The following is a 25,097-nucleotide window of genomic DNA, read 5'->3' on the forward strand; positions in this document are numbered from 1 at the left end:
CCAGTGCCCCTTCTCTGGACACATTCCAAGGCCTCAGTGTCTTTCTTGTAGTGAGGGGCCCAAAACTGAACACAATACTTGAGGTGTGGCCTCACCAGTGCTGAGTACAGGGAGATGATCACCTCCCTGCTCCTGCTGGCCACACTATTTCTAATGCAGGCCAGGATGCTGTTGGCCCTCTTGGCCACCTGGGCACACTGTCGGCTCATGTTCAGCCGAGCATCAACCAACACCCCCAGGTTCCTTTCCTCTTCACAGTCATCCAGCCAGTTGTCCCCAAGGCTATAGCACTGCATGGGATTACTGTGGCTCAAGTGCAGGACCCAGCACTTGGCCTTGTCCCATTCACCTCAGCCCAGCAATCCAGCCTATCTAGATTCCTCTGAATGGCTTCTCTACCCTCAGGCAGATCGACACTACCTCCCAGCTTGGTGTCATCTGTAAATTTCCTGAGTGTACACTCAATCCTCTCCTCTAGGTCATCAATAAAGATATTAAAGAAGATAGGCCCCATTACTAACCCCTGGGGGACACCACTTGTAACACGTTGCCAGCTGGACTTAAGTCCATTCACCACTATCCGTTGGGCACGGCCCTCTAGCCAGTTCCTTACTCAAAGAAGGGTCTACCTGTCCAGCCCACAGGCAGCCAGTTTCCCCAGAAAAATACTGTGAGAGACTGTGACAAAGGTTTTGCTGAAGTCTAGGTAGACTAAATCAACAGCCTTTCCCTTGTCTACCAGTCTCATCACCCAGTCGTACAAGGAGATGAGGTTGGTGGCAGAATTTGAAAAAGGAAACAAATTGTCTTAGCAGCCTCGAGGGAAAACACAAATCCTTAGAGAGCAAAGCACCAGATAAAAGAGTTAACCAGATCAAACAGAAATCTTTCCATAGACAGAAAAGTACTTTTGGAAGTACTGTAATAAGATGTATGTAGAAAATTATTACATTATAATATGCATCACCTCTTACATTTATGTCTCTATACTCTAAAATGTTTAAAACTGAAAAAGACTCTTATTAAGTGTGCTCACTCAGGAACTTCAACATTTCATTACCAAATTCCTGAAGAGTGTATTTACTAGAGTTTGAGCTGTCTTTTATTGCATTCAGCTTTAACATTCAACAACCTGACTTCTTAGGTTTGTTGAATTCAATTTTTCACTTCTTTTTTTTTTTTAAAGCAATATTATGTAGTTTAAGATTAAATAATGTTGTTCTTGCTGGTGTTTCTTGGGGCAGTTTCTTTGAAAATAAATAAATCTACAAGTGTAGGAAAGAAATGTTGAGAAGATAACGTATAGAGTTTTGAGTTCACTACATCAAGACCATTTAATTCACTTTCGACTGAAAACTTTTTCAGTGCCAGCAGAGAACTCCAACATAAATACATTTTCTTTAATTAGCTAATAAAATTTATTAGTAAAAACACACAATGTTGTGAAGCAATCTTTTGGGCACAGAAGTTAGCACTCTTAATTTTGTCTACCGAAATTTTTTGTTATTGAAAAATACTTGCCTCATCATCTGAGTAGCTATATGCTGAAGTTACAACTCCCCACATCTTGCTGGCTACACTGGCAGCCTGTTTCATGCCTGATTTTAGAACATCCATTTTTGGTCCAGACAATATATTGTCTAACTTCAGATTAGACAAAGTTGTTACAACTGATCCTAAGGAGCCATGCGGAGAAGAACGACTCAGTCCTGTCAAAGATGAAGATCGCTCCTTTTGAACTCGTGGATGCATTTGTTGTTTTGGTCGTCCAGTAAATGTTTTGGATCTAGAGACAGAAGGACTTCTGTGATTTTCAAAAGACTCAGGGGGTGGTGGGATGGGATCCAAAGGCAGGCTTGACCTCCTTTCCTGGCTGTGACTAAATGTACCAGAAACTTCTGTTTCCCTGTCTGGCTTGTGCAGTTCCATGCTGGGAAACTTACTACTCATTGGGCTCTTGAGATTCATATAGTTCTCAATTTCATCTGCCAAATTCCGTGCTGCAACTGGTGACACTAGCTTTTCCTCAGCTTCTGGGAGTCTTGGTTGGATGCAGTCAGTAGCCAGCAAAGATAAAGGATCCAAGCCTACTTCAACATCTTCCCTTTCAATAGGCTTAACCACCCCATAAAAGCTATTCCTTTTAGTAATTGCATCTTTGGATTCCACTTTCTGTTTTTTGGACTCAGCTAACTGTTCAGTTTTCATGTCCTCAACCATGGTCACATTTTCATTTCTTCCATTCTCAAGATGCTCCTGCCATTCCCCAGGTTCCTCCAGCACTGGTGAAGTTCTATGCTCCAATTCCCAATCACTATCAGTAACACGACTCCAAGTGCCATTTTTGCCAGAAACCTGTTGGTCAACAGCACTATCGAAGCTGTAGGATTTACTTGTACTACAGGGTGAAGTTTTGGCCCCAGACAAAGCTGCTGATAAAATCTTGGCATCTTCTCCCATCATTATTGCTATTTCTTTGGAATGCAAGTCCAAGCTCCCTTTTTTCAACAGCATTCCTGCTTTGCTTTCACTGCTGAAACTACAGCTTCTCTCTGAAAATAGTTTCTGCCTCTTCTGTCCTTTCTCACTTGTTTTCTTAGGAGGAGCATCACCAAAGACTGCATCTTCAACTGAATCCTGAGTTACTGATAATAGGCTTGAACCAGTTTCTAAAAGAGAAATGGCATTAATGTGGTACCCATAAATATCAAAACTGTTGCTTTCTGAAGTCATCTAGCATTTCTACTGAGAAGACAGTGGGGAACATAATCTCAAGGTCCCATTAGAAAGTTAAACTGATAATAAGATGCTATTTTACTGGCTGCAAAGTTACCTTGCAGATCAAAAATCTTATCTTTTGACTCTTTGAAGCTTTTCCTGGCTTCTACCTCTTTTCTTTACCATGTTTTGCTTATGATAGAAATACATAGAAGAACATTAAATTAAGCATGTGTAAGATATTAACAAATCCTAAAAACATTCCCATTTCCTCAAGGCAATATGTCCTTAGAAAGGTTAGGCAAGCAAAAATTTTTTACTTCTAGTTCTCCAACAGAGCACTAGATGTATCATACCCACTTGCTTAGAATATTTGAGTGTTCTACTGCTGCTGCTGCTGCTTCTCCCAACTGTCATAAAATTTCTGATCAGTTTCTTGTCTAAGACTCAACTCTTTTATATCAAACTAAATGCTGGAAACCCTTTTAAAAAGTCCTGCTGTTTTGTACCTGACCACTGAACATGGACTACATTGCCTTAGTCAAAGATAGGCATAGAAAAAGGAGGAAGAAAAAGAGCCCCAAGATGTGTGTGTCATATATCCATTAGTACTCCTCATTAAAAAGCACCAGATTTGTAAATAAATCTTGTGTGTCCTCTTGCGTGTCCTGAAAAGATATGTACTGATACCAGATTATATACTGGCAGCATAAGACACTGAATATATGTGACTTGTCCAAGGTCACCAACATTCAGGTGACCAGAAGTCCGAAGTAAAGACTCTAGTTCTGGTTTCCTAGTACATTACTAAAACATACATTGTCAGTGTGGGAACAAGAAAGATCTTGAGTTCAATCTACTGAGCGCTACTGGTTTTCAACCTTAATATCCACAAATTCTTTTAAAAATCACCTATAAAGGATAATAGTGGAAACTAAATATTGTTTAAGACATTTGCACTTTTATTGGAAGTATTTTTTTACTAGCACTGAAGATGTTGCAAAACATTATAGCACAACAAACTCAAGACTTCTGCAAGTTCTGTTTCAGCCAGTGACTCACCACTGCTCTTTCTCCTTCCACTGCAGTCAAAAATGCCAGATGGAACTTTCACAATACTGTTACCCCAAGCAGGCAGATCTGCTGGACTATGAACTTCTATATTAAGCTGTTTCTTCTCATCAGATTCCTCAGTGCAAACATCTAAAAGAAAGATAATGTGAATTTCAGTTAATTAAACTGAACAACTCCATGTACACTGCTACAGAAAACAAATACTCTGTTTTGCTATGCCGTTACATCTGAAATGTCAGTCCTACCAGTAGGTAGCATTTTCTGGGAGCAGTATCTTGGAAGACAACAGTAGAGAGTATGACAAAGAGAGTGTGTGCCTCATGAGGCTATAGTTTGTGCCATTTTCTTCTCTTCGTATTTTTCCAACAAATCAATGCAGAGTAGCAGTTCCCAGTTTTTCATGTAACACTGTTTGTCTAATGATAATATCAGAGGCCCTAACTGACATACAAGATTTATTAACACAAATACAAAACAGACTCAGTAACAAAATAACAAACCACAGAAAAATTAAGGACAAAATCTGAAGAAACATGATTTTCATATTTTCTTCAGTGGGAAAGAGCTTGTAGAGTAAGTAGTGCCTTTTATTAGGCCTGCTGGTACAACTTAAAAAATGGTCAAGAGTTCAAATACACGAAGGAGAGAAATGAAATACAAAATACCATATGATTTAGCACTTCTCCATTTTTTTTCATCTATACTACATAAGTCACATAAAAGACTATTTTTAACTACATGTACTCCACTGCTGCTGTCTAGTGCATAGCGAATGTCTAGCAGATTCTATGATGTTCTATTTTGACCTTGGCAACATTATGAATGTAAAACATAAGGTATTTGCAGTAGGCTAATGAATGAAGAAAGTATATTAAAAACAGCATCAGTATAAACACGCATACTTAACCTCCTATTAGTTCTTCAGCTTTAGAAGAAACTTCTTCTTCTACTTGTGTTTCAGTTGCATGAAGACTGTCTCCATTATCCCTTAACAGTTCATCCTTAGATCCATAGCCCTGGTCTGACTGACCACCTGTTCAAAGGAATAAAAATATCAGCCTCAGATTAGTTTTTCTTTGCTGAATTTTCCAGTAGGAAAATAAAAAGCTGAAATTAATTTGTTTCATGTTCTATCCTGCCAGAAATATTCAGAGTAAGAATCACCAAAATGCCTAATCTGTGCACAGATCTACTTGGTAATGGTGACAACAGAGATAATTAGACTATGCAGTGCAATCAACATTTTCTAATTTACATAAAATTACTTTTACACCATATAAGCATTATTTCTCCAAGAGCACTTATGTTAACACATGGTAACTCCCTTCATTCCTTTCCCTTTCCCTTCTCATTAGTAAGAAATTTTTCATTGCTGGGCAGTCTACATTCTCACATACATTTACAAAAGAGATTTACAATTACAGTTGTAATTGAATCAACTTCTAGCAATGAAAACAGCCCTGAAAACAACTCTACTGCAAGTTGTGCTATGTTTTTGCAGTATAGTACAAATTACAGAAAGTAACAGAAAAAAAGTAAAAAACTAAGCTTTTAAAACAGTTTGTTCTTCTGTGGTACCTATCATATTTGACATTTTTAACTCATTCTTTTATGAAATAATAAAAATACAATTCAAAAATGCTACAACAGGAAACAATCAAAAAAGATTCATTCTTTGTTCACTTTTATTGAAAGTGCTGCTGCACATGCAAAAAATTATATGAGACATATTCCACAGCAGCATGCTAAGCAAGATTATTTATATGCCTCAGAGTACCTATCAGAATACAGGACAGTATTTGGAAAGATCAAATTGTAAGTAAGTTACTGGGTACAAAATCTAAGTTAACAGTACAAAAGGTATTAGAAGATTCCCTAAAACTTGAATGACTGATGCACTGTTAATTTTTCCAACATAAAGCAAACACAGAAACATGTAGCCATCAATTATCACATCTGACTACTGTGCAAAATAACCTTTTATACACAGAAGCTGCTTCTGATATTCTTTGGTCCTAATTTTCCCTCTATTCTCATCTCGGTGATTTTAGTCTCTTTGCATTTCACTGAAGTGAAAATACCCTATCAATAAATGGGCAAATTACCTGCAGAAGTAACAGCCAAGGGTAGAATTAATATGCATCCAAGGCTTCACACCATGTAAGTCTGCACCCCACACCATGATAGTCAAGGACAAATGCAGCACCCAAGAGACAGCAAAGAGCAAAAAGCAGAGCAACAAGGGGCAGAGAGAAGGAGAGTTCAGTAATGTAGGCAGCCATATCAGATGAAGTTCAGGAATCAGACACCAAGTTCTCTTCAAAGAGATATCAAAAACATGAAGAGTGGGCCAGAACTATTTGTACAGTAAGTTTTGAGGTAAAAACAGAAAGAAAGTTTAGTTGAGACTGTGCATAGATAGCATGTAATGAGCAGCAGATACTAAGAATCACAGATTTTTATCTCAAGTTGTTACTTTCTGTGTACTCTTTCCACTTCAGTTTAACCACCAGTGCACGCTGCACTCAGGGCTAAGTTTTTCTCCAAGTTATCAACTGTCTTTCCATTTACACAGCGTGCCTCCTAAAGACTGTATGACAAGAATTCAAATCATTTATATATTTATTCCAAAAGTAGTGAACTCTGGTGAGAAATTCAGTCATGGCCTGTAAAGGCATGGTTTACTATGACCTAACGTAACATACTAATTCTAGGAATGATAACTAGACCATCTCATCTTATCATTAAGGAGCAGCATTTCTAAGCATTAGCTTTCTCCCTCTTTTCCTTTAATACAAACAAGGATTCTACTCACTGACCATTCATTTCTATGAATAAACAACAATATGCAGAAACTGAACACCAGAGGCTTCTTACCTTTTATAAAGATTAGCGCAAAAAGCAAAGTTCATGAGATTACAGCATGGTAGTTAGTTTAAAATAACTGTACTTCTGCTGCACTTCACTCTAAAGAAGGTGCACAAACTGTGGCTAAGGAGTAATATTCAATGATAGTGCATCTCCTTCTTTATAATGATTAACTTCATGCTTCATTCTCTACAGCTTCAAGAGGAGAATATGGTGGGTGGTGGTAAAGGGGAAATCAACAGGAAAACAGAATATTTTGCCTTTTAGGGGACTGTTAGTAGAGAAACCCAGCAGAATCTAGTACCTGTGCTAGAGTGATTATCAATGGAATCAAGCCTGACTAAGTCACTGACGAAGAGAGTGTGCTCCCCACTGTTAGCATCATTAGAACTATCCACGCTACCATGGCTCACCATGTCCCCATCACTTCCACCCGTGGTATTCCGCAGAGCTAAAGACATGAATGAGAGCTGGTTAGTAAAAGAGGATTTAAAATTCCAGACTTTCAAACGCATCTAACTTCTTCAGATAACAGTAAATACTTTTGCTTGCACATGTTAAATGAGAATATGAAATTCCAGCAACAGAACTTATACAATTCATACTTCAGTATGGGAAAGACATTCTAAGACAAAGTCTGAGCATCAGGTTGACAATTTTTATATACTTTAGGAAAGAGTTTCCACTTGTAAAAGCCAGAATGTTAGCTGCAGTCTCTCAGAAACCAAGTCATGCTGTCATCTGGCAGAAAAATTCACTAATAATCTAACTTATTACCTGATATCACAGGTATGTGTGGGCTCTGCGTTGCTTTCTTTAGGCATTGCCTAAATTGTGCCGTGCCACGAACTACATTTCGTATCTTTGTCCACAGAAATATGCCACTGCGGTTACTGCTAGGCCAAGGAGATTCTAAAACCGCCTACAGAAAGGAAGATTGCAATAAAAACATAATAACACATTTATACTAAGGAACACAGTACAGTGAGAATGTTTTCTTTCCATATTCAGAAAAGACATTATCTACCAGCAGTATGAAGAAGGACAAATATTTCCATTTCTGCTAGGTTTTCCCTTTTACGAGACAGCTGTGGATTCATTAGCTGAATGGCAACTAACTATAGATCAAGTTTTCTTCAAATAAACAAGATGGATTTCATTCATATCATATAGAAAAAATAGAAAGTCATAGTATAGACTCCTTTCATCTTATATTACAGAGGTTACTACGAAGCTACTTCAACTAGCCTAATTCCAACCAGTCATGGATCATGCTGCCTTAAAGGATTCACCTAGGAACAGATGGCCTTAGAACCCTGGAACAGTTTGGGTTAGAAGGCCCCATAAAGATCACCTAGCTCCAAAGCCCCTGTCACGGGAAGGGCTGCCATCCATTAGATAAGGCTGCTCAAAGCCTGGTTTTGAACACCTCCAAGGATAGGCATCCACAACTTCTCATTTCTCACTTATTGCAGTACCTCATCACCCATTGAGTACGGTGTGTTTCTTCCAACACCTAACACAAATTTCTCCCCTTTTACTTTTAAACCATTCTCCCTCATTCTATCACTAAATCACTTTCTAGTACCCTCTTAGGTACTAATAAGTAAAGTAATAAATAAGTAATAAGTAAACAAAGTAATAAATACATATAAATAAAAAGTCTTGTAATTGAAAAACTACTAATGTACAGACGTTGCTCCAAAATTTATGACTTCCACTTGGAAGACTTCTACTTCCCATGGAAATTACAATAGCTAATAGTTACCACCATTAGCTATGCATTTTTACCAGTGATGAACAAAAACATGCATACAAAGATCATAAAAATCAGCACTAGTGGGGGATCAACTGTTTCATAGCTGCTACAACAGTGTCATTTCTGAAAAGCACCATCAAAGGGTGCCATTTTTTCAGCATGAAATAATTCAATTACACCTTTTTGTTTCAGATGCACTTACATGTCAGATACCATTATGTCAGACTGACACTCAGCTGCCATCTGTAACATAGCAACAAAATGTAACAGAATGCTGGTGCAAAGGTTGAACCTCTATTACCATACCATTAACATATTGAAATAGGAAGCATTTCTTTCATACCAGCCCAAGTATATTTCAACAGAATTAATAATTAGACAAACAGCACAGGAATGTACATATACATAATGCCATAGATCAAGTTAAATGCACTACACAGAATCAACAAATTTGACTCAAGAGCCTTACGGAAGTCTTGACATTGTACTACAGGGCAAGGAGATCAATGAGGAAGACATTTGACCAGTATCCTTTACCAAGATTTCTCCTACCTTATTGTAATAGCCGTAAGTGATGGCATTTGGCTGTATTCCAGCATTTTTCATTTCAAAGAGGACTCTCACAGCCTGAACAGGCTGACCCCACAGTCCACAGAGCTGCATTACAACTCTGTAGCAGACCTGACAAGATACAGACATCCATTAATGAATTAATGACAAGGATTTTAAAAACAGCTAAAGGTCTTCAAAAATTTCCAATTTTTACACATGCATACAGGAAAGATATGTGAAAGTAGCTACTCAACTAACAGCTAAAAGAGGGAGCAAAAATTAAACAGGAAATCACACAACTGAAATAACATCAGCCGTCACATTATTAAGTCCTGACTTCTCCCATGTCTCTTCTGCTTGCGAAAGAGAGGAGGGAAGTATACACCCATTCAAAGAAGTAGGATAACTTGCTTCTTTGTGTCTGTGCATTCTACTGCAAGAACAGAATGCTGCATACAAATCAATTACCCCTTCAGTTCACTATCATGGTGGCATATTAATTCAAAGTTCATTTTAAAAATAGGGATATTCAAGAACTTTTTTCTGAAGGAAGTCTGAAAGTTGGAGTACCTGAAAAAACTAACATGTTACTGAAAAAAAAGTCCAGTTTCACTACTTAAGCAGGCTACAAGACTGTTTCAATGTAGCTTTAGAACAGGACAAACTGTAAGAATGCTTCGCCTGCTGTTGCCAGTGAAATACACTACATTTGCACTTTGTTTTCCATGTTCATTGTAATGATATTTGATTTACACTTGCCTCATCTAGTGGTTCCACATCAGTTTTCCTCATTTTAATTAGAATATCATATGCCTGCTGCAGAGCTTTGACCTTTGGATGTGCAACTCTGACGTAGGCTGGTAGACAAATAAACCATAAGCTGTAACTGTGGCTGAAGAGACACTTAGCCCACTGCGGAGGGCTTACGTAGTATTTCTTGGCTAACTTATGGGCTGTTTTTATCTCCTGGGTGAAACAAAACAACAACAAAGAAAGACAACAGAGATGGAACAAGCAGAATCTAGAAATCATCACTAACTCAAAAGCCAGACTCTTAAAGGAGGCATTTAAGAACAACAGACAAACATTAAACTTTCCACTCTTAATACTCTTTTACTAAGGCTCACCACAAATGAAAAAACAACATCTGAATCCCACCCTCTCCTTTATTTTACTCCTTTCATTCAAGCACACCTTTCAATTTTTTATTTTTATTTTTAAATATGACTGCCTAAAGCTTTAAAATTGGTTTGAAAATAAACCTTCATCACAGATGCTAATTTCTTGCTCTCCACTTCTTTCCTTGGCCAATGTTTCTTCCCAATAGCAACACTGAGACCTACTCTCCAATAGCATAATTTGTAGTATAAACACACAGTGGTAATTTTTCAAAAACCTTTGTCTCTTTCAATATTCACACAGTGGTTACCATAAGACATATCTGACCTGTTTCGTCCTCTTTGCCATGAGTGCTGGACTATTTGAAATGCTGCATCCAGCTGGGTGTCTCCTGAAGGAGAGCTTGAGTTCCTGTGGTCTGTCAAAGAGCTTGAAATCTAGTCGTGGGAAGTTTTTATAGCTATATAAATTATTAAAAAAAAAAAAAAAGAGAGAGAAAAGCTTTTCCTATATCCATTGATAGCCCTATGAAGACAACTTGTGAACAAAGAACTAATAAAGAGCATAAAGAACCAAGAGGAAAGGAAAGTGAGCATGCAGGAGTGAGAAGATGAGATTCTTTGAGTCCTACTCAAAAAGATACTCAAAAAGGAAAAAAGGAAGATGCTTAGGATATTAAATCTTAGTAAACTGTGAATTCAAGAACAAGACTGCCGTTCATACCACAGAGGACAGGGGAGCAATTAATCAGGACAACAGCAGGAAACAGAACTTTTATAACATCCAAGAGAGACTAAGAAAAAGCATATATACACTTGGTGAAACTCCACACTTCCTGCATAGGGCTGAAAAACACTGAATGAAAGGATCTGAAAAGCTTTTTCTCTTTCTTTGTTTTTAGTTCATCTCTTAGAGATCAGTAATATGGGAAGATCCATTACTCATCCTCTGCAGGTGAAAGAAAGGGAATATACTCAAGGTATTATAAAATACACCTAAATGGCTCAGTGACAGATAGATGTTGAATACATAGGTCACTCCAAATGTAATGCTTCCTATCTATTTCCATGGAAGCAACAACAGCTACAAAGCACAATAACATTACGTGATAGAGCAAACTCTAAGCTACTAAAATCTATTTTTCAACACAGTGACCACCATTAGCTATGTATTTTCACCAGTGATGAATAAAAGCCTACATGTCAAGCTCAAAAATTTTCACCAGCAGGAATGACTAACTGTTTCACAGCTGCTATGATGGTGAAAAGCATCACCCACCACTTCACTGTGACCATATCTACTGCTTGGTCTCCATAAACATTAGCAAGCATTATATATGTCTGCAGGAACAACTTTTTTTAGCATGGAAGAATTCAATGACACTCCTTTGCTTCAGATGCACTTCCATATCAGATGCCATCTTGTCAGACTGCCCCTCTGCTGCCTTTTGTCACATGGCAATAAAATGTAATGGAATACTAAGAAGAAGGTTCAACCTCTATGCCATGCCACCAACATCTGCCTCTGATGTGATAGGCAAATATAATAAAATAGGAGGCATTACTTTCAAAGCATCCCTCATAACAAAGAATTGTTATAAATCTGGCAAACGGTTACTGAAAGCTTAGAACCAAAATCTGCTTGCCCTCAAACATACACAAAATACTGACTTCCAGACATTCAGATAGTTAGCAGAGTTCGAACAGATCACATTTTTATTGATATTATTTACATCATCTTATTGTAAGTTTTGAACCGAGTTGGAACATTTGCCCTTTTTAACATCATAAGCATCCAAAAACTTCAGTTCTTCTCTATTTTGTTCTTTGAACCGTACCTGTATTTTGGAGCTCTGTCTTGTCCATCATCAGGGGGAGGTTCTGGTGGCATTATAAACACTGTGTGTTCACTTTTTTGGGATTCATCAAGCTCAATCAACCGTGCATCTTCAACAGAATCTACATCAACCTGAAAACAGAATTTGTAATCTGAGTTCTGAAAGTAGTTTCAGGATAACATAATTAACATTATTATATGTTGTGTATATATATATATATATATATAAAATACAATTAACATTATATTATATATATTACAATGTATGTTAATATTATATATATACATATAAACATATATGATTAAAATGTACATTTTAATGTATAAAGTACATTTTCAAAATGTATTTTATTTATTGTGTATAAGCACAATTTAAACATATATATCATTTATATTTGCTCTCAACATTCAAGTCAATAGCCCTGGCTTGTCATTTTTATTTCATGATAAAACACTGAGAGACAAAGTACCTTATCTCCTTTTTCTGTTCCTTTATCTGGAAAGAGCTACGGAAAGAGGGAGAAAAAATTAGAGCTTTTTCTCAACTTAAAAAAGATCCTATATAGCCTTATTTCAGCTATATGATTTACTGATGCATCAAATGATCAACACTTAAGTTTCCACACTACTCTGGAAACAATTATGCTCTCTTTCATAGAATTACTTTGCTGAAAGCAAGAAAAGGTAGTTATCATCATGTTTTCAATGTTAAAATTACAGGCTAAACATAATTTAAAATCAATTAAACAAAGCAATTTAATTTAACTTAATTGAAAGAAACTACTGTTAAGCAGATACTTTCAATATGAAAATCTAAGTCTGTGACACATTAATAACCTGCACTAAGTTATTAACATTATTAAACAGAGAATAGCCTAGATACACACTCTGGATGCCCGATACTCAGGAGAAGAAAAATGCATGGAAACTTAAAAATCCCATGAGGTGTTTACAATCAGAATCGATACAAAATCAAGAGATTCACTCTGTAAGAACTTGGCACAAAAAGGAATGTTCTATACATATACAAATTATATTCTATACATATACAGTGCATAAAATCCTTTAGTTCCTAAATTTTATTTTGTGAACTTGCCATTTTTCAAATGAAGCTACGAACTCAATAACCTACCTGGACTAGAGCCATGCTGAAGAGACTTTGTTTCAAAAAACAAAACTGGGTAACATCAATCTTACTCATACAAATATAGGCAATTAAATAAAGTCTTATCTATGGAAATCAGCTATGACCACAAGCCTGACCATTTGGCATATTTTTGTTCAAAATTCAAGCTGCATGAAAAAGAACACCATAAGTGACCACTGGTAGATAATTCCAAATTACATGAAGGCTGAATACCGTTTAAAGGGAACATAAAAGGGTACTGTGTTATAAGATATTGGTACTTCTAACATTCTTTAATAGCTTGACACCCAACAGGATTTCAATAACAGTTTCCCGTACTAACACAGAAAGTGGTAACCACTCAAGAAGATGGAGGATGACAACAAAGCAGCAATACATCTTACACAACACTTGCTAAAAGGATACCTGCCTTTACAACTAAAAACCAATATAGCAAGTTAAATGAAGTATACAATTTAATAATGTTAGTATGTTTTTCACCTTTTCTATGCAGTCATCAAAAAATGCCAAGCCTGTGTCCTTGTCACTCACAAAACTGCACTCTTCAATAAAGCTGCTGAATATTTGCGTTTTGGTGAGGTGTGTATAGAACTTTGCATATGCACGGTCTCTGCTTTTCAAAAATCCTGGTTAGAAAAAAGGAAGACAACTAAATACCAGTTACAATTTCCATAAAAAACTAACACAGAACACATCAACATAAACTTAAAGTGCAAATAAATAAAACGTTGACTTTTTTAGCATAACCAACTACTTATCACTACTTGCATTCAGAAAAGTAGAATAAATTTTTTAATGATAATTTTCCTCATATAGTTCATGATACATGGCAAGTAGCCACTTCCTTGTAATCATGCAATTTGTTCGCTGGATTTATTTGCTTTTTATGCATGGAAAAGGAGAAGACTACCTCATTGAAAAGCATTTAGAACAAGAACAAAAAAACCTTCTGATATCAGAAGAGATGTTACACCTGAAAACACCTATGTCTTTTCAAGCCTTGCAATAAGAATATCTCTTCTAGTTAACTCAAAAATAAACAAGACAAAAAACTACCAGTGACATTTCAGCTGGCATTCAACACATGATCTCATCAGAAAACTTAAGGTGATAAGGTCAGGAAAATAAGAAGATATTTGCTAACTAGTGTTTATTATGTTTCTGATTTCTGCTAAGCACTCTCCTATTTTCCCATCTGCACAAAAAAACCCCACATTTATTTGCTCTTCATTACTAGGCTTATGACACTTGCTATGTCCAATTTGAAAGACATTCTTTATTTCCTAAGAGGTGCCCTTAGAGAATATGCCAAGCAGAGAGGGCAACCCACTGTTTTCTTAATACCAGAGCTCTTAAAAAAATGAGTTCCTGTTTACACACATCAATGTTCTAATCAATTTTGAATAGCCTGATTTTATATAATTGCAATTCTAAATATAACCAAAAATTGCACAACCAAAGAAAAATTAACTTTGAAGTTAAACAACTCCATGATTCTGAAGCTGTAACACTGCCAGTGTTATCAGTGGCTGATTTATTTCAACTTCACCTTGATGATCAAACAAAGAATCAGCAGCAGTTGCTTTATTCGAAGGTGCCTGGGTGATAGGTTTAAGGAATGTTCTGTAACCCTTTAAAATAGATGCCATAAAACGCAGGAAAGCTTCCTGGATCTCCATCTCGAGTTCTGTCATCTTCTTCTGCCAGGAAAAATCTGCTTCAATAGGAGTCATCTCCACTGCAGAACCTTCTTGAGTTTTTCTGTGAACTAGCAAACAGCAATATATAGAATCCTGTATTAAAATATAGTGTAGGTGAACAGCCAACTTTTGCAAGATGTTAATGAAGGTGATTTTTTTTTTTCCTTTTTTATTGCCCATATTCAAAATTACCTACACTGGAAACTAGATTTTTCCTTGGCCCATGATTACTTTCCAATTTATCAGGCCCATATAAGAAACAGTTACCTCAGCAGCTGCTCATGTGTTTTTCCTATCTTATCAAGCCCTCTGTGATCTGAGATAACAGAGATTCTCTGTTGAGTTAATACTACATATACACCCAACTGTTGTCTTTCAGTAATACATCAACTGAAATACAAATGGTGAAGAAAAGCAGATTACATCCAGAGTTTACTCTGGCATTCTTCAAGAAAAAAGACAGTAGCAGAAACTGCTGAAAATTCAACTTGGAACAGATAACAGTTCCAGATTTTTAAGATAAGTACAAAAGTAAATAATAATATAAAATAACAAAAGAACACTGGTTCTGCTCCACTTAACATTGGAAAATAGCTGGCAGCATTTATACACAGACTGCTCTGAAAGTAATGCCTCCATGGAAACTACAACAGCTACACAGAGCAAACACTATATATAATAGAGCAACAGAACACTATTTTTCAACATACCATCATTAGCTATGCATTTTCATCACTGATGAACAACAGCCTGCATGCCAACCTCATAAAAATCTGCACCAGCCAGGATGACCAACTGTTTCATAGCTGCTATGTCACTGCCGAAACACACCACTCACCACCTGACTGTGCTCACATCTACTGCTTGGTGTCCATAAACATTCAGCAAGCATCGATGAATGTCAACGGATGCCATTTATTCCTCATGGAGGAAATCAGTTCCATACCCTTGCTTCATCCACACCTTCATATCAGATGCCATTTTGTCAGACTACCCCTCTGCTGTAACCTGTTGCTCAGTGGTACACACTTAACTAAACCTGTAACAAAATACTGTTGGGAAGGTTCAACCTCTACTGCCATACCACCACCATCTGCCTCTGACATGGTGGGCTAATAAAATAAAATAGAAGGCATTACTTTTAGAACATTCCTTGTATCAGGTAGAGCATATGGATTGCCTGCTGACAAAACAAAACAAAAAATTGATGCTAACAGATTAGGTAAAGACTATCTGAAAAACAAAACAAATAAACAAATCCGAGGCAAGAAAGCCCAAATCCTAATTAATGCATCTTTCTGTTCCTGTAGCTCACCAACTTTGTATATCTGTTGTGTAACTATGAAGCTGTAACTATCCCTGTTGTAACAAAGCAACTGAACACACTCTGAAACATCCTATCTTGAAGATTCTATGAACAGATAAAGCTATGCATGAAATATGCTTAGTCAGATACAAGTTTGTTTTTATCTTTCCAAGTTATTAATTTGATGATGAGTTTTTTCCTTTTAACAAAATACTTAGTCAATATTTTGCTTCTTGATTATTTTTGTAGTCAGCATTTGAGATATTCACAAGTATCTGCATAATACCTGAAGTACTGAGCACATACATAAGAAATTGCTCATTTCCTCTACTATTTTTTATCAGATTCATAAACATGGCTGACATTGAGATACAAATGCTTAAGAAAGTTTTAAAATTCCAAATATGAAGAAGTCACAGGAAAAGGAAAAAAGCAAAAAGAAAAGAAAAATTTACATCACATTTTACAAAGAAGTACTTACATTTATATGCTAATTATAATTTAAGACTTGTAGATGTGTATCAGAAAATTTAGTAGTTCTTTTAATATTTATTTTCCCTGCTTATGCAGTTTCTGTTCTTATCCCTTCCCATTTTATTTTATATATTTCACCTGCTGCCAGCTGTGGGTGCAGCTTCTTTAAGGTGCTGAGCAGACTTTTACATGGCTTCTTAGGAAACTGCTTCCAGTTTGTGCTCTTCTTGTCATCTGATCTAAAAAGCAGGGTAGATAAAAGAATATATTAAAACATGGACCATATAGAAAAGAATTGCTTACATTGGGCTACATTAATTCATTTTCAGAAAAAGGAATTTATTTAAAAAGAAATCTGTCCACTGCCCATTTATCTAAAATAAAATTTGGAAAAAAAAAAAAAAAAGAGGCAGAAGATTGATACCAACTCAGAATTTCTTTTCCTCAGAAAAGAACAGTATAAATTGAATTATGAGTCAAGTGTTCTCCAGTCTGGTAGGAGGACATGCATTAATATTTGATTTAGACTTTTCATTTGAAGTTTCACATTGTAGACTTCCCTTTCAAAATTTTGATCACTCTCACTGGTACAGTCCAGGAACACCAATCTGTATGCAATTACTAGTTATATTACAGTATACTTGCCTTACTGCTATTGATACAAATTAATTAATACAAATCATTTTGGAATATAATATGAACTTGTTGAAAGAGAGGGAGAGAATGCCTATTTAGCACTCTGCATCAATGCATTCAAATGGAATAGAGATATCACTTAAGAAGGGAGCCTAAGTTTCATAAACTAAAAACGCTTGTCATCTCCCATTTTATTTATTCTTTCCCTCCCACAACAGCATGCCTTTAAACAGTGTGTTTTTGTTCCAAAAATGAAAAAAAAAAAAAAAACCCACCCAAAAAACAAATTCTCAAATTTGCATTCAAGAAAGGTTACTTTCCTTAATGAGTTTTTTATGTTACTTTCACAAGGACAGTAGAAAACATCCAACAAAAAACATTAAGGAAGATGTTGAATGAATAAAAGACATTCCAAATTTCTGACTGTAAATGAAGCTTCAATCTATCATGAGGAAGATACCAGCAAACCTCTCCTAAAAATACTAAATCAGACACACTGATGTACTAGACAGCATTGAATTCTTCAGATGTTGTTCCTGTATTATGTAAAAGCTGTGCATAAAATAAAATCGAATATTAATACTCCCTGAAAGTTTTAGAATTCTATATGATCTTCAGCACCATCTCACATTTACTTCAAGTCAAATGTAAGACATTCAATCTCTCTGTACGTCAAGTAAATGGTATAGATGATATATATAAAAAACTGAAAGCAAAAGATAATCAGCAGATTAGCTACTGAAAAAGAAATGGACTTATAAGACACAGGAAAACAGTGTCAAAGTCCTTTCAGATGAATAGAAATGAGGTCAGTAACTAGTATATTTTTAGCTCAATATCCAATAACCAATGCAAGAAAGGTCTGCACTCGATCTTTCTGTCACTCATTCCAACAGAATCTTGACATTTTTCTCTCTCTTCTCTACTACTACTTTTATCTGCTTCATTTTTCCACAAACCAGACTTTAATTTCCATTCTTGTTGTGAATAAACAACCAGATACTTTTCTTCATATAAACAAGTTAGCTTCATTGCATTTTTTCAATGTGTTGTTCTTTCATAATATCTGTTACAACTTTTCTCTTTTTTTGGTGGCAAAAGACTTTATACACAACTGTGAAATGAGGATTGAGGAGAAGAAAAAGACAAATAAAATGAACACAATCTGCTTTGCTGTTTACTACTTTCTTTGGTGCTAGTAATAAAACAATGCACCTTCAGCAATTTAAAGGAAGCATTTGCTTCAGCAGAGCATCACATAAAGGGTTCTTTTGACATAATGAAAGCAGAAAAACATTCAACTGACCCAAGTAATTAATTTTGACTCAAGTTAGTAAAAATGACAATCAAGAGTTAAAGTGATACAAGATGATGTTACGATTGTATTTTCCTAATGAAAAAAACGCACATATTTACTTACTTTCATCTTTAAATAGCTTAGAAATTCTTTCTACTTACGATCTAACAAACTAAAACGAAAAGATAACTCAGCAACTGAAGAAATTAAAAAACTTATTCTCAATTCAGTTATCTGTACTCCCATTATAATCTACTATAAAATGAAGTCATTCTAGATAAGCCTCTCCTAGAGAAAATGCGGAAAAACTTGTCAGGCAATACCTTTACTTGAGAAAGGCATTAAAATATAATTAAATGAAGATACTTGTACCAAATGTTGGTAGTCCAAAGGATCTTGCTTGTTTGATCTCACTGAGAATTCAGCTCTTGTAACTTAAGAAAAATTAACACTTAATTAACACTGACAGAAGTGTCCTCACTGTAAGACAGCATCAAAAACTGTCATGAAGAGTCCTGAAACTTTGATGTTCATACCAATACTAAGTAAACACATGCAAACCAAGCTCCAAAGTGGTGGAGCCAGATGAAAACATATAAAACAGTGGCATAATAAAAATTAAAATCTTCTTATATGGCTTTTCCAGCACATTTTCCTAGTGAATACATTATAATTGCTACTTCATTTATAACAGCATCTGCATCATGTATTTTTCAGCAGCCCCCTCGTTTTAATAGATTTTAAGTCTCTAAGAAATGTGTGAAATGAGAAAAAGAATAGTGGGCAGGCAGAAACAATTAAACAAAATAGGTTTTAAATCAAATTTTCTCTAACGTAGTTTACCAATCTCTGCATCTACAGATAAATGTAAAAACCCCATATAACTTACATGTACACCATGTTTGTGTCTAAGTCAATGCATACAATATCCTGTGGTGGATCATACAGATCAAAATATCGTGAATCAACTCCAACAATAAATGGAACTGGTGCACTGAGTACGGTGGCCAGAGACAAAGGACAGAGGGGGATATATGGACATTGCCACTGAAATGGAAATATCATCTGAAGGAAAAATGAAATGAAACCAATGCATTAAAAAAGGACAACAGATATTGCACATAAAAAAAAGGTGAAGTTGTTACATGCAGTAAGCTGAAACTGCTAAGAACCTTGTTTTACTGTAAAAAAAAAAAAAAAGACTACATTTGATCACTTTTTACAGCAAATTTCTTAAATATTTATGAAAACCGTTGATCACTTCAATAGTTACAATTAGACATGCTAGGGTATTTTAACTAAATGATATTGCTAGGAAAAAATGATCAGTTGATGCATTAAGCATTCTAATTTATGTAAGCTTCACAGTAATTATGGAGTTCGCAGCAATTTCCCTCACTGCTGTACTGAACATTTTGTACTTACAGCTACTACAGCTTCAGCAACTCCTGTCAACACAGCCGGTCGAAGAGAATGGAGGAGGATCTTGCCTTCTAACAGTACAAACAGTAACAGGGTAGCACAGTTTTCTGGTCCAAGATTCATGAGTAGAGTGCTGAAGTTTGCTCCACTAAGGGGTGAGTGGAAAAGGGGAAAAAAAAGAAGAACTTCTGACAGCTGTTGTGGACCTAGCACTTGAGTAATGTTAATATGATTATCACACACAAAATAGCCAGACAGCTATCACCCCAACACGAGACTTGTACTGCCACAGAGAAACCTAAATTCAAAATCCACTCTTAAAGAAACTTATAACACACTAACTCCGTGCTTTTTATAGCCTTATTGTATGTGCACAAGCACACTGTTACAATTTTTTGCAACAGTACAACAGATTTAAGGTATTATCAATTAATCCAAGTACAAAATAACACTAATTGTTTCAAACAATGAGATAAAGGCAAAAATCTTGTACTACAGTATCCATTTAATATTAGTATCACAGTATCAAATCTAATACTAGTCAAGTAAAAAAAAAAAAAAATCAATCAATCAATCCATCCTTCTGATATCAAAATGTGTTTAGTTTCTGCAATTTAATCTCCATTTCATTTGTTTGGATACTGTAAAGACCTTCAGGAGTTTTATAAATATCTGTCAGAGGATTAGAGAGGTGTAAAATCTGTCCTTTGGATAATGCTTACATCTTACTTTGCAGCTTGGTGTCTGGCTTTTCCCTTAAATGGCTGTGTAATGGATGTGATTAAACACTGGATCTTTCTATCTATAGAATATTGTGTATGTTAACATTTAAGGAAAAAAAAAAGTAAAAAAAGGGATATTTTGGTTTTTAACTTAAAAATGAAATAAAAGAAAATAAAAAGTCAAGTCACATCCATAGGGATCTCCAGTCCTAAAAGAGTAGGCAGTACTCCCAGAGGCTGCAGTAACCTTCAACCACAAATATCAATTTTAAGGTATAATTTTCCATTTCCAAAATGTTTGTGCATTGATTGATTTCAAGTAATTGCTTGATAAAAGTACCTCCCACGTATCCATAAAAGGGATAAATAATGCAAGATTTTAAAAAAGTCTAGCTGCGGTATTAAAAAAATTGCTTGCTACATATATTCCAAAGATACAAGATATTGAAATACATATATTTTTCCCCACAGTCTATTCTTATTTCTACAATAATCTGGTAATCTGTCTTCATTTCAGAATAATCAGAAACACTATTATTTCATAAGGGATAGGTCTATGACAAAACAAAACCACTGCCTGGCATTCAAAAAATGTATTAAGCTTTCTATTTAAGAGAACTAATAATGCTGTAGCAGTGTTTGGTTTTCTTTTATGCCTCATTTCTATTTGGCACAGGATGTTTCAAGCAGCAAACAGATTAAGCATTAATACCTTAATGGCAGTGGAGTAGAAACTGGCTGGGACAATATTAATGCATCATGTGCAGAAAGCTGAAACACACAAAAAAGCATGATTACTAAGAATTCCAAACTTAGTGAAATATAATATTTAAATCTATAATCTAATAAAATGTTTGGTAGATAGGGTCACAATGTCACACAAGAGGTGCAAATCAGAAAATATTCAGAGCTTCTGTTCATTAAGTCAGCAAGTTTGTACTAGTTACCAGGATCATTCTCGTAAGTTACAGGTAACTGTTTATGACTCAGTGTTGAACATGTAACTGCTGCTAGGTGATTAAACAAAGCAGAGGAGACAGTGCCACAGGGGAATAACATTTGACCAACAGTAGTTGGTAGAAAAGTGACATAAACAACTCCCCAGTGACATAATGCAAATGTCGTCTATAAAATGAAAGAGCAATGTATGACAGAAATTTCAAAAGCACAGGCAGGACAAGTTCTGCAGTTTTTATCACCCACTGTTATACAACAGTGTAAGAGAAGGAGATTCTGCCCACCAGTTTCCCCTGAGCTCCTTACAGCAGTATATTCAAAACTGAGTAAAAAAACAACAGGAAAAAAATCCAGGCTTTTGAAGGCAAGAAGGGTTTGTCAATACCTTTGTAAATAAAACGTAAATAAAAATGAAAGCAAAAATTCTGCTTACCTGCACAAGAATTCTTGGTCTTTGTGGTGAAGGGAAAGGTATATTGTGCATAAAATGGGAAATGTGCCTAAAAAAGAAAGGTAAGACCTTAGAAAACTAGAACTGCAGACTAAGCAGGGATTGAATACAGTGTTTGTCAGATTCTGGAATACTTACGTTTCTGTACATTCTAGAAGTGCATTTGCTATTTATTTGCTGTTTTGCTACATTCAGAAGGCTACTTACACAAATTGAAACAAAGAAGGCCTACTCACCCACATTTCATGAAAAGTAAAAAGTTAATATTGGCAGCTTCAGATATGTACACAAAATACAAAAACACACTGGCCTTTAGGCAAACTGGTAGCAAAATTCAATACTACAAAGTTTCTAACGAGGCTTAGCTAGGAAAAGCAAAATGCTTCATTGCTGGACATCTAATGCAGATTTGAATCTGAGAACTTTAAATGAAAGATAAACAGGCTCCAGAAATTCTAGCAGAAAAACAATGGTAAAATCTGGTTCACAATCCAGTTCACACTCCTAGCACTGCAGAACCTACTCATATTAACCGGAAGAAACAATTTCTATCAGTACAATCAGTACAATACAAGCTACACAGTGTAAGAGATGGAGCAAATATAGCAGCCATGAAAGCGTGACAAATAGATCAGATGAGTACTTGAGCTGATATCTATACATATTAACTTGAAAAATAATAAACGTACTTTTCAATCGGAAGAGGATGAGGTCCAGAGACAGAGAGTTTGTAGATGAACATAAGAAATTTTCGAAATGCATCAAAGAAAGGCCAATGTGAAAGAAGGCAGATACATTTATTAGAATTGATGGACTTGGAAGTAACCACTTTTCTCTCTACAGCTGTCAAGAGACCCAACTGCAATTGTTGCTTTTCTGTTAGCAGCTCCCGTGGATAAGGCTCATAAAACTGAATAGCAGCACCATAAACCTAAAAGATGAAGAAATACAGCTGAGTAAATTGATTATTTAATGGGAGTTTGGGTTAGAACTTTTGAACTATCCATAAGCCACTGGTGTTTGCACACAATACTTGGTAGCTTGGTAACTATTTTATATATAACGTACAATAAATATCTTATAAAACAAAATATATAACAAATATATAAAACAAAATATATATTTTTGGACCCCTGTACCTCCCTTCCTCTTTTTCATGCCACTTCACTCTAAGTATTTACACTCAGTAACATTGGACAACCTGCAGCTGGACAAACAATCAACTCTGACTACCACATCCTGACTAAGCTGAAGGCTCAAACTTGCAGAGTGAGGTCAGAGAAAACAACCTTTCTTTGAACAAAGGTAATACTGTGCCATTTTGAAAAGATCATGAAGTACACTGACAGTCTTGACTGGAATGTCCTATCACACCCACCACAGAGTCCAGACTTGGTGCCTTCCAGCTTTCATCTGTTTGGGCTATTGAAAGATGGACTGCGTGGGCAACATTTTCTTAGCAACAATGCCATCAGAAGCAGCTCGTGTAGATTTTTTTTTTTTTATAATAAGCACGGCATGCAGACTCTTGCTCAACACTGGCAAAAATGCATAGCTAGTAGCTGACAATGTTGACAGTGTTTTATAGCTCAGAATTTGCACAATCAAGTATTGTTACAGTGCTATGGTATACCTGTTGTAGATTTCATGGAAATTAGTAGGTGGCATTTCAGAGTGACCTATGCATAATCCTGTTGCATACAGCAGACACTAACTTCTTGCACATGGGCTGAGTCATGTAGCACATTTTTGGTGCCTGTGTGTGCTTGTGGCTTTGCGCAGATTTTGCACACTGTTTGCATTCTGAGTTGTCATTTTATGTGAATTCCAACATCATCACTAGTCACAGGAGATCTTCACTTCTTGAGCACTTGTCACATACTTCCTCTTTGTACCTAGCTTTCCTCTCCTCACTGTGCTCTTTTCTGGGAACTATTTTTCTGCTCATACACAGATAGCTGCAGAGTCCATTCATACCAATTCAAAAGGAGCTTGCTTTTGAGGTAATCACAGAGAAACCACAACTTAAACATTTTTAATACTCAATAAGTGATCATTGCTTCAATATGGCGACCTTTGCATTGCCTGGAACTTTTCTTGAAGGAACAGAAAAATCCATGTCCTGCATTGTTAGTTTTACTAAGCATACAGTTCTACTTACACATGACTACATAGCACAAACTCTTTCATCTATTTCCTTTTCCTTTTACATCTGTCTCATAATAAGGCTTATGACATAACAGTTTTCTAAGTGAAATATTTAACCATTTCTTTTGGTAGTGGTCAAACACAGAAGAGATTATGGCTATTTTATCTTATCAGCAAATTAAATTAAAGCAAAAAGCAGTCACAATGTGTAGCTATACCTTTTCTGCAGAGGAACAGGTCAGTACAAATGTTGAGAAGACTGGTAGTGGATATTTGGTTTGAGGATCCCAGCATTCAATAGTAGCTCCCATAGGAAGGCAAAAGAGAGGTACAGACTCTGACAGTGGGAATGATTCATAGTTCTCTTGAGGATATCTGAAAATTAAGCCTTCAGTATGGGAAAATGAAAAGTCAGTGAAATTGCTCTACAAGCCCTATGTAAGCTATACATTTTCCAAAATATGCACAAAAGTCTGCTGCTTATCAGAACTTAACAGCTGAAGATTACATCTACAGAACAAACTCACTTAACAGTAAGGCTAAATCATCTCAGTAACAATCAATTAGAAATTTCATGTGAATATTGAAAAATTCTCTTTCAATAACTGCTCAAGTATCTCTACATAGTAAAAACTAACCACTGAGAATTTTGACTTTGGGAATTATCTGCGTTATTTTAATGTGCCATTGAAACAGATTTTGTTACAAAGGAATCCCTATGAAGAAAGTGATAGATTACCTACTGTAGTAACAGTATCTCCACTGAAAATAGGGTAAGCTAGCTATCTCCTCACATTTTCTGCTAAGCTCTTAATATGTTCAGTTAAAAAAATTCTTTACTCTGTTTTCAGCAATATAGTTAGGTCTTGCTTGTAGGAAATGAACACACAAGTCTCAGTTCACTTTTACAG

General features: G+C 35.8%; 1 protein-coding gene across 9 annotated transcripts in view; it reads right to left on the reverse strand.

Moving 5' to 3' along the window:
- The window catches only part of DENND4C (DENN domain containing 4C), a 76,633-nt gene that overhangs the window by 23,270 nt on the left and 28,266 nt on the right, over window positions 1-25,097 (reverse strand). For 8 of the 9 annotated variants that reach the window (XM_090132333.1, XM_090132332.1, XM_090132330.1 and 5 more), the window contains 19 exons: window positions 24,405-24,574; window positions 22,728-22,969; window positions 22,021-22,087; window positions 21,343-21,401; window positions 19,912-20,056; window positions 19,376-19,551; window positions 16,692-16,792; window positions 14,623-14,841; window positions 13,554-13,699; window positions 12,397-12,432; window positions 11,928-12,058; window positions 10,418-10,550; window positions 9,731-9,937; window positions 8,972-9,100; window positions 7,438-7,582; window positions 6,965-7,111; window positions 4,700-4,825; window positions 3,781-3,921; window positions 1,522-2,669 (listed from right to left, as the gene is read on the reverse strand). In XM_090132333.1, coding sequence (XP_089988459.1) covers window positions 1,522-2,669; window positions 3,781-3,921; window positions 4,700-4,825; window positions 6,965-7,111; window positions 7,438-7,582; window positions 8,972-9,100; window positions 9,731-9,937; window positions 10,418-10,550; window positions 11,928-12,058; window positions 12,397-12,432; window positions 13,554-13,699; window positions 14,623-14,841; window positions 16,692-16,792; window positions 19,376-19,551; window positions 19,912-20,056; window positions 21,343-21,401; window positions 22,021-22,087; window positions 22,728-22,969; window positions 24,405-24,574 — 3,668 coding nt within the window. The remainder of the gene's footprint in view (window positions 1-1,521; window positions 2,670-3,780; window positions 3,922-4,699; window positions 4,826-6,964; window positions 7,112-7,437; window positions 7,583-8,971; window positions 9,101-9,730; window positions 9,938-10,417; window positions 10,551-11,927; window positions 12,059-12,396; window positions 12,433-13,553; window positions 13,700-14,622; window positions 14,842-16,691; window positions 16,793-19,375; window positions 19,552-19,911; window positions 20,057-21,342; window positions 21,402-22,020; window positions 22,088-22,727; window positions 22,970-24,404; window positions 24,575-25,097) is intronic. The other variant, XM_090132337.1, reaches the window with a different exon arrangement.

Source organism: Phasianus colchicus, chromosome Z (assembly GCF_987193195.1).
Source record: "Phasianus colchicus chromosome Z, bPhaCol1.hap1.1, whole genome shotgun sequence".
NCBI classification, from domain to species: domain Eukaryota; kingdom Metazoa; phylum Chordata; class Aves; order Galliformes; family Phasianidae; genus Phasianus; species Phasianus colchicus.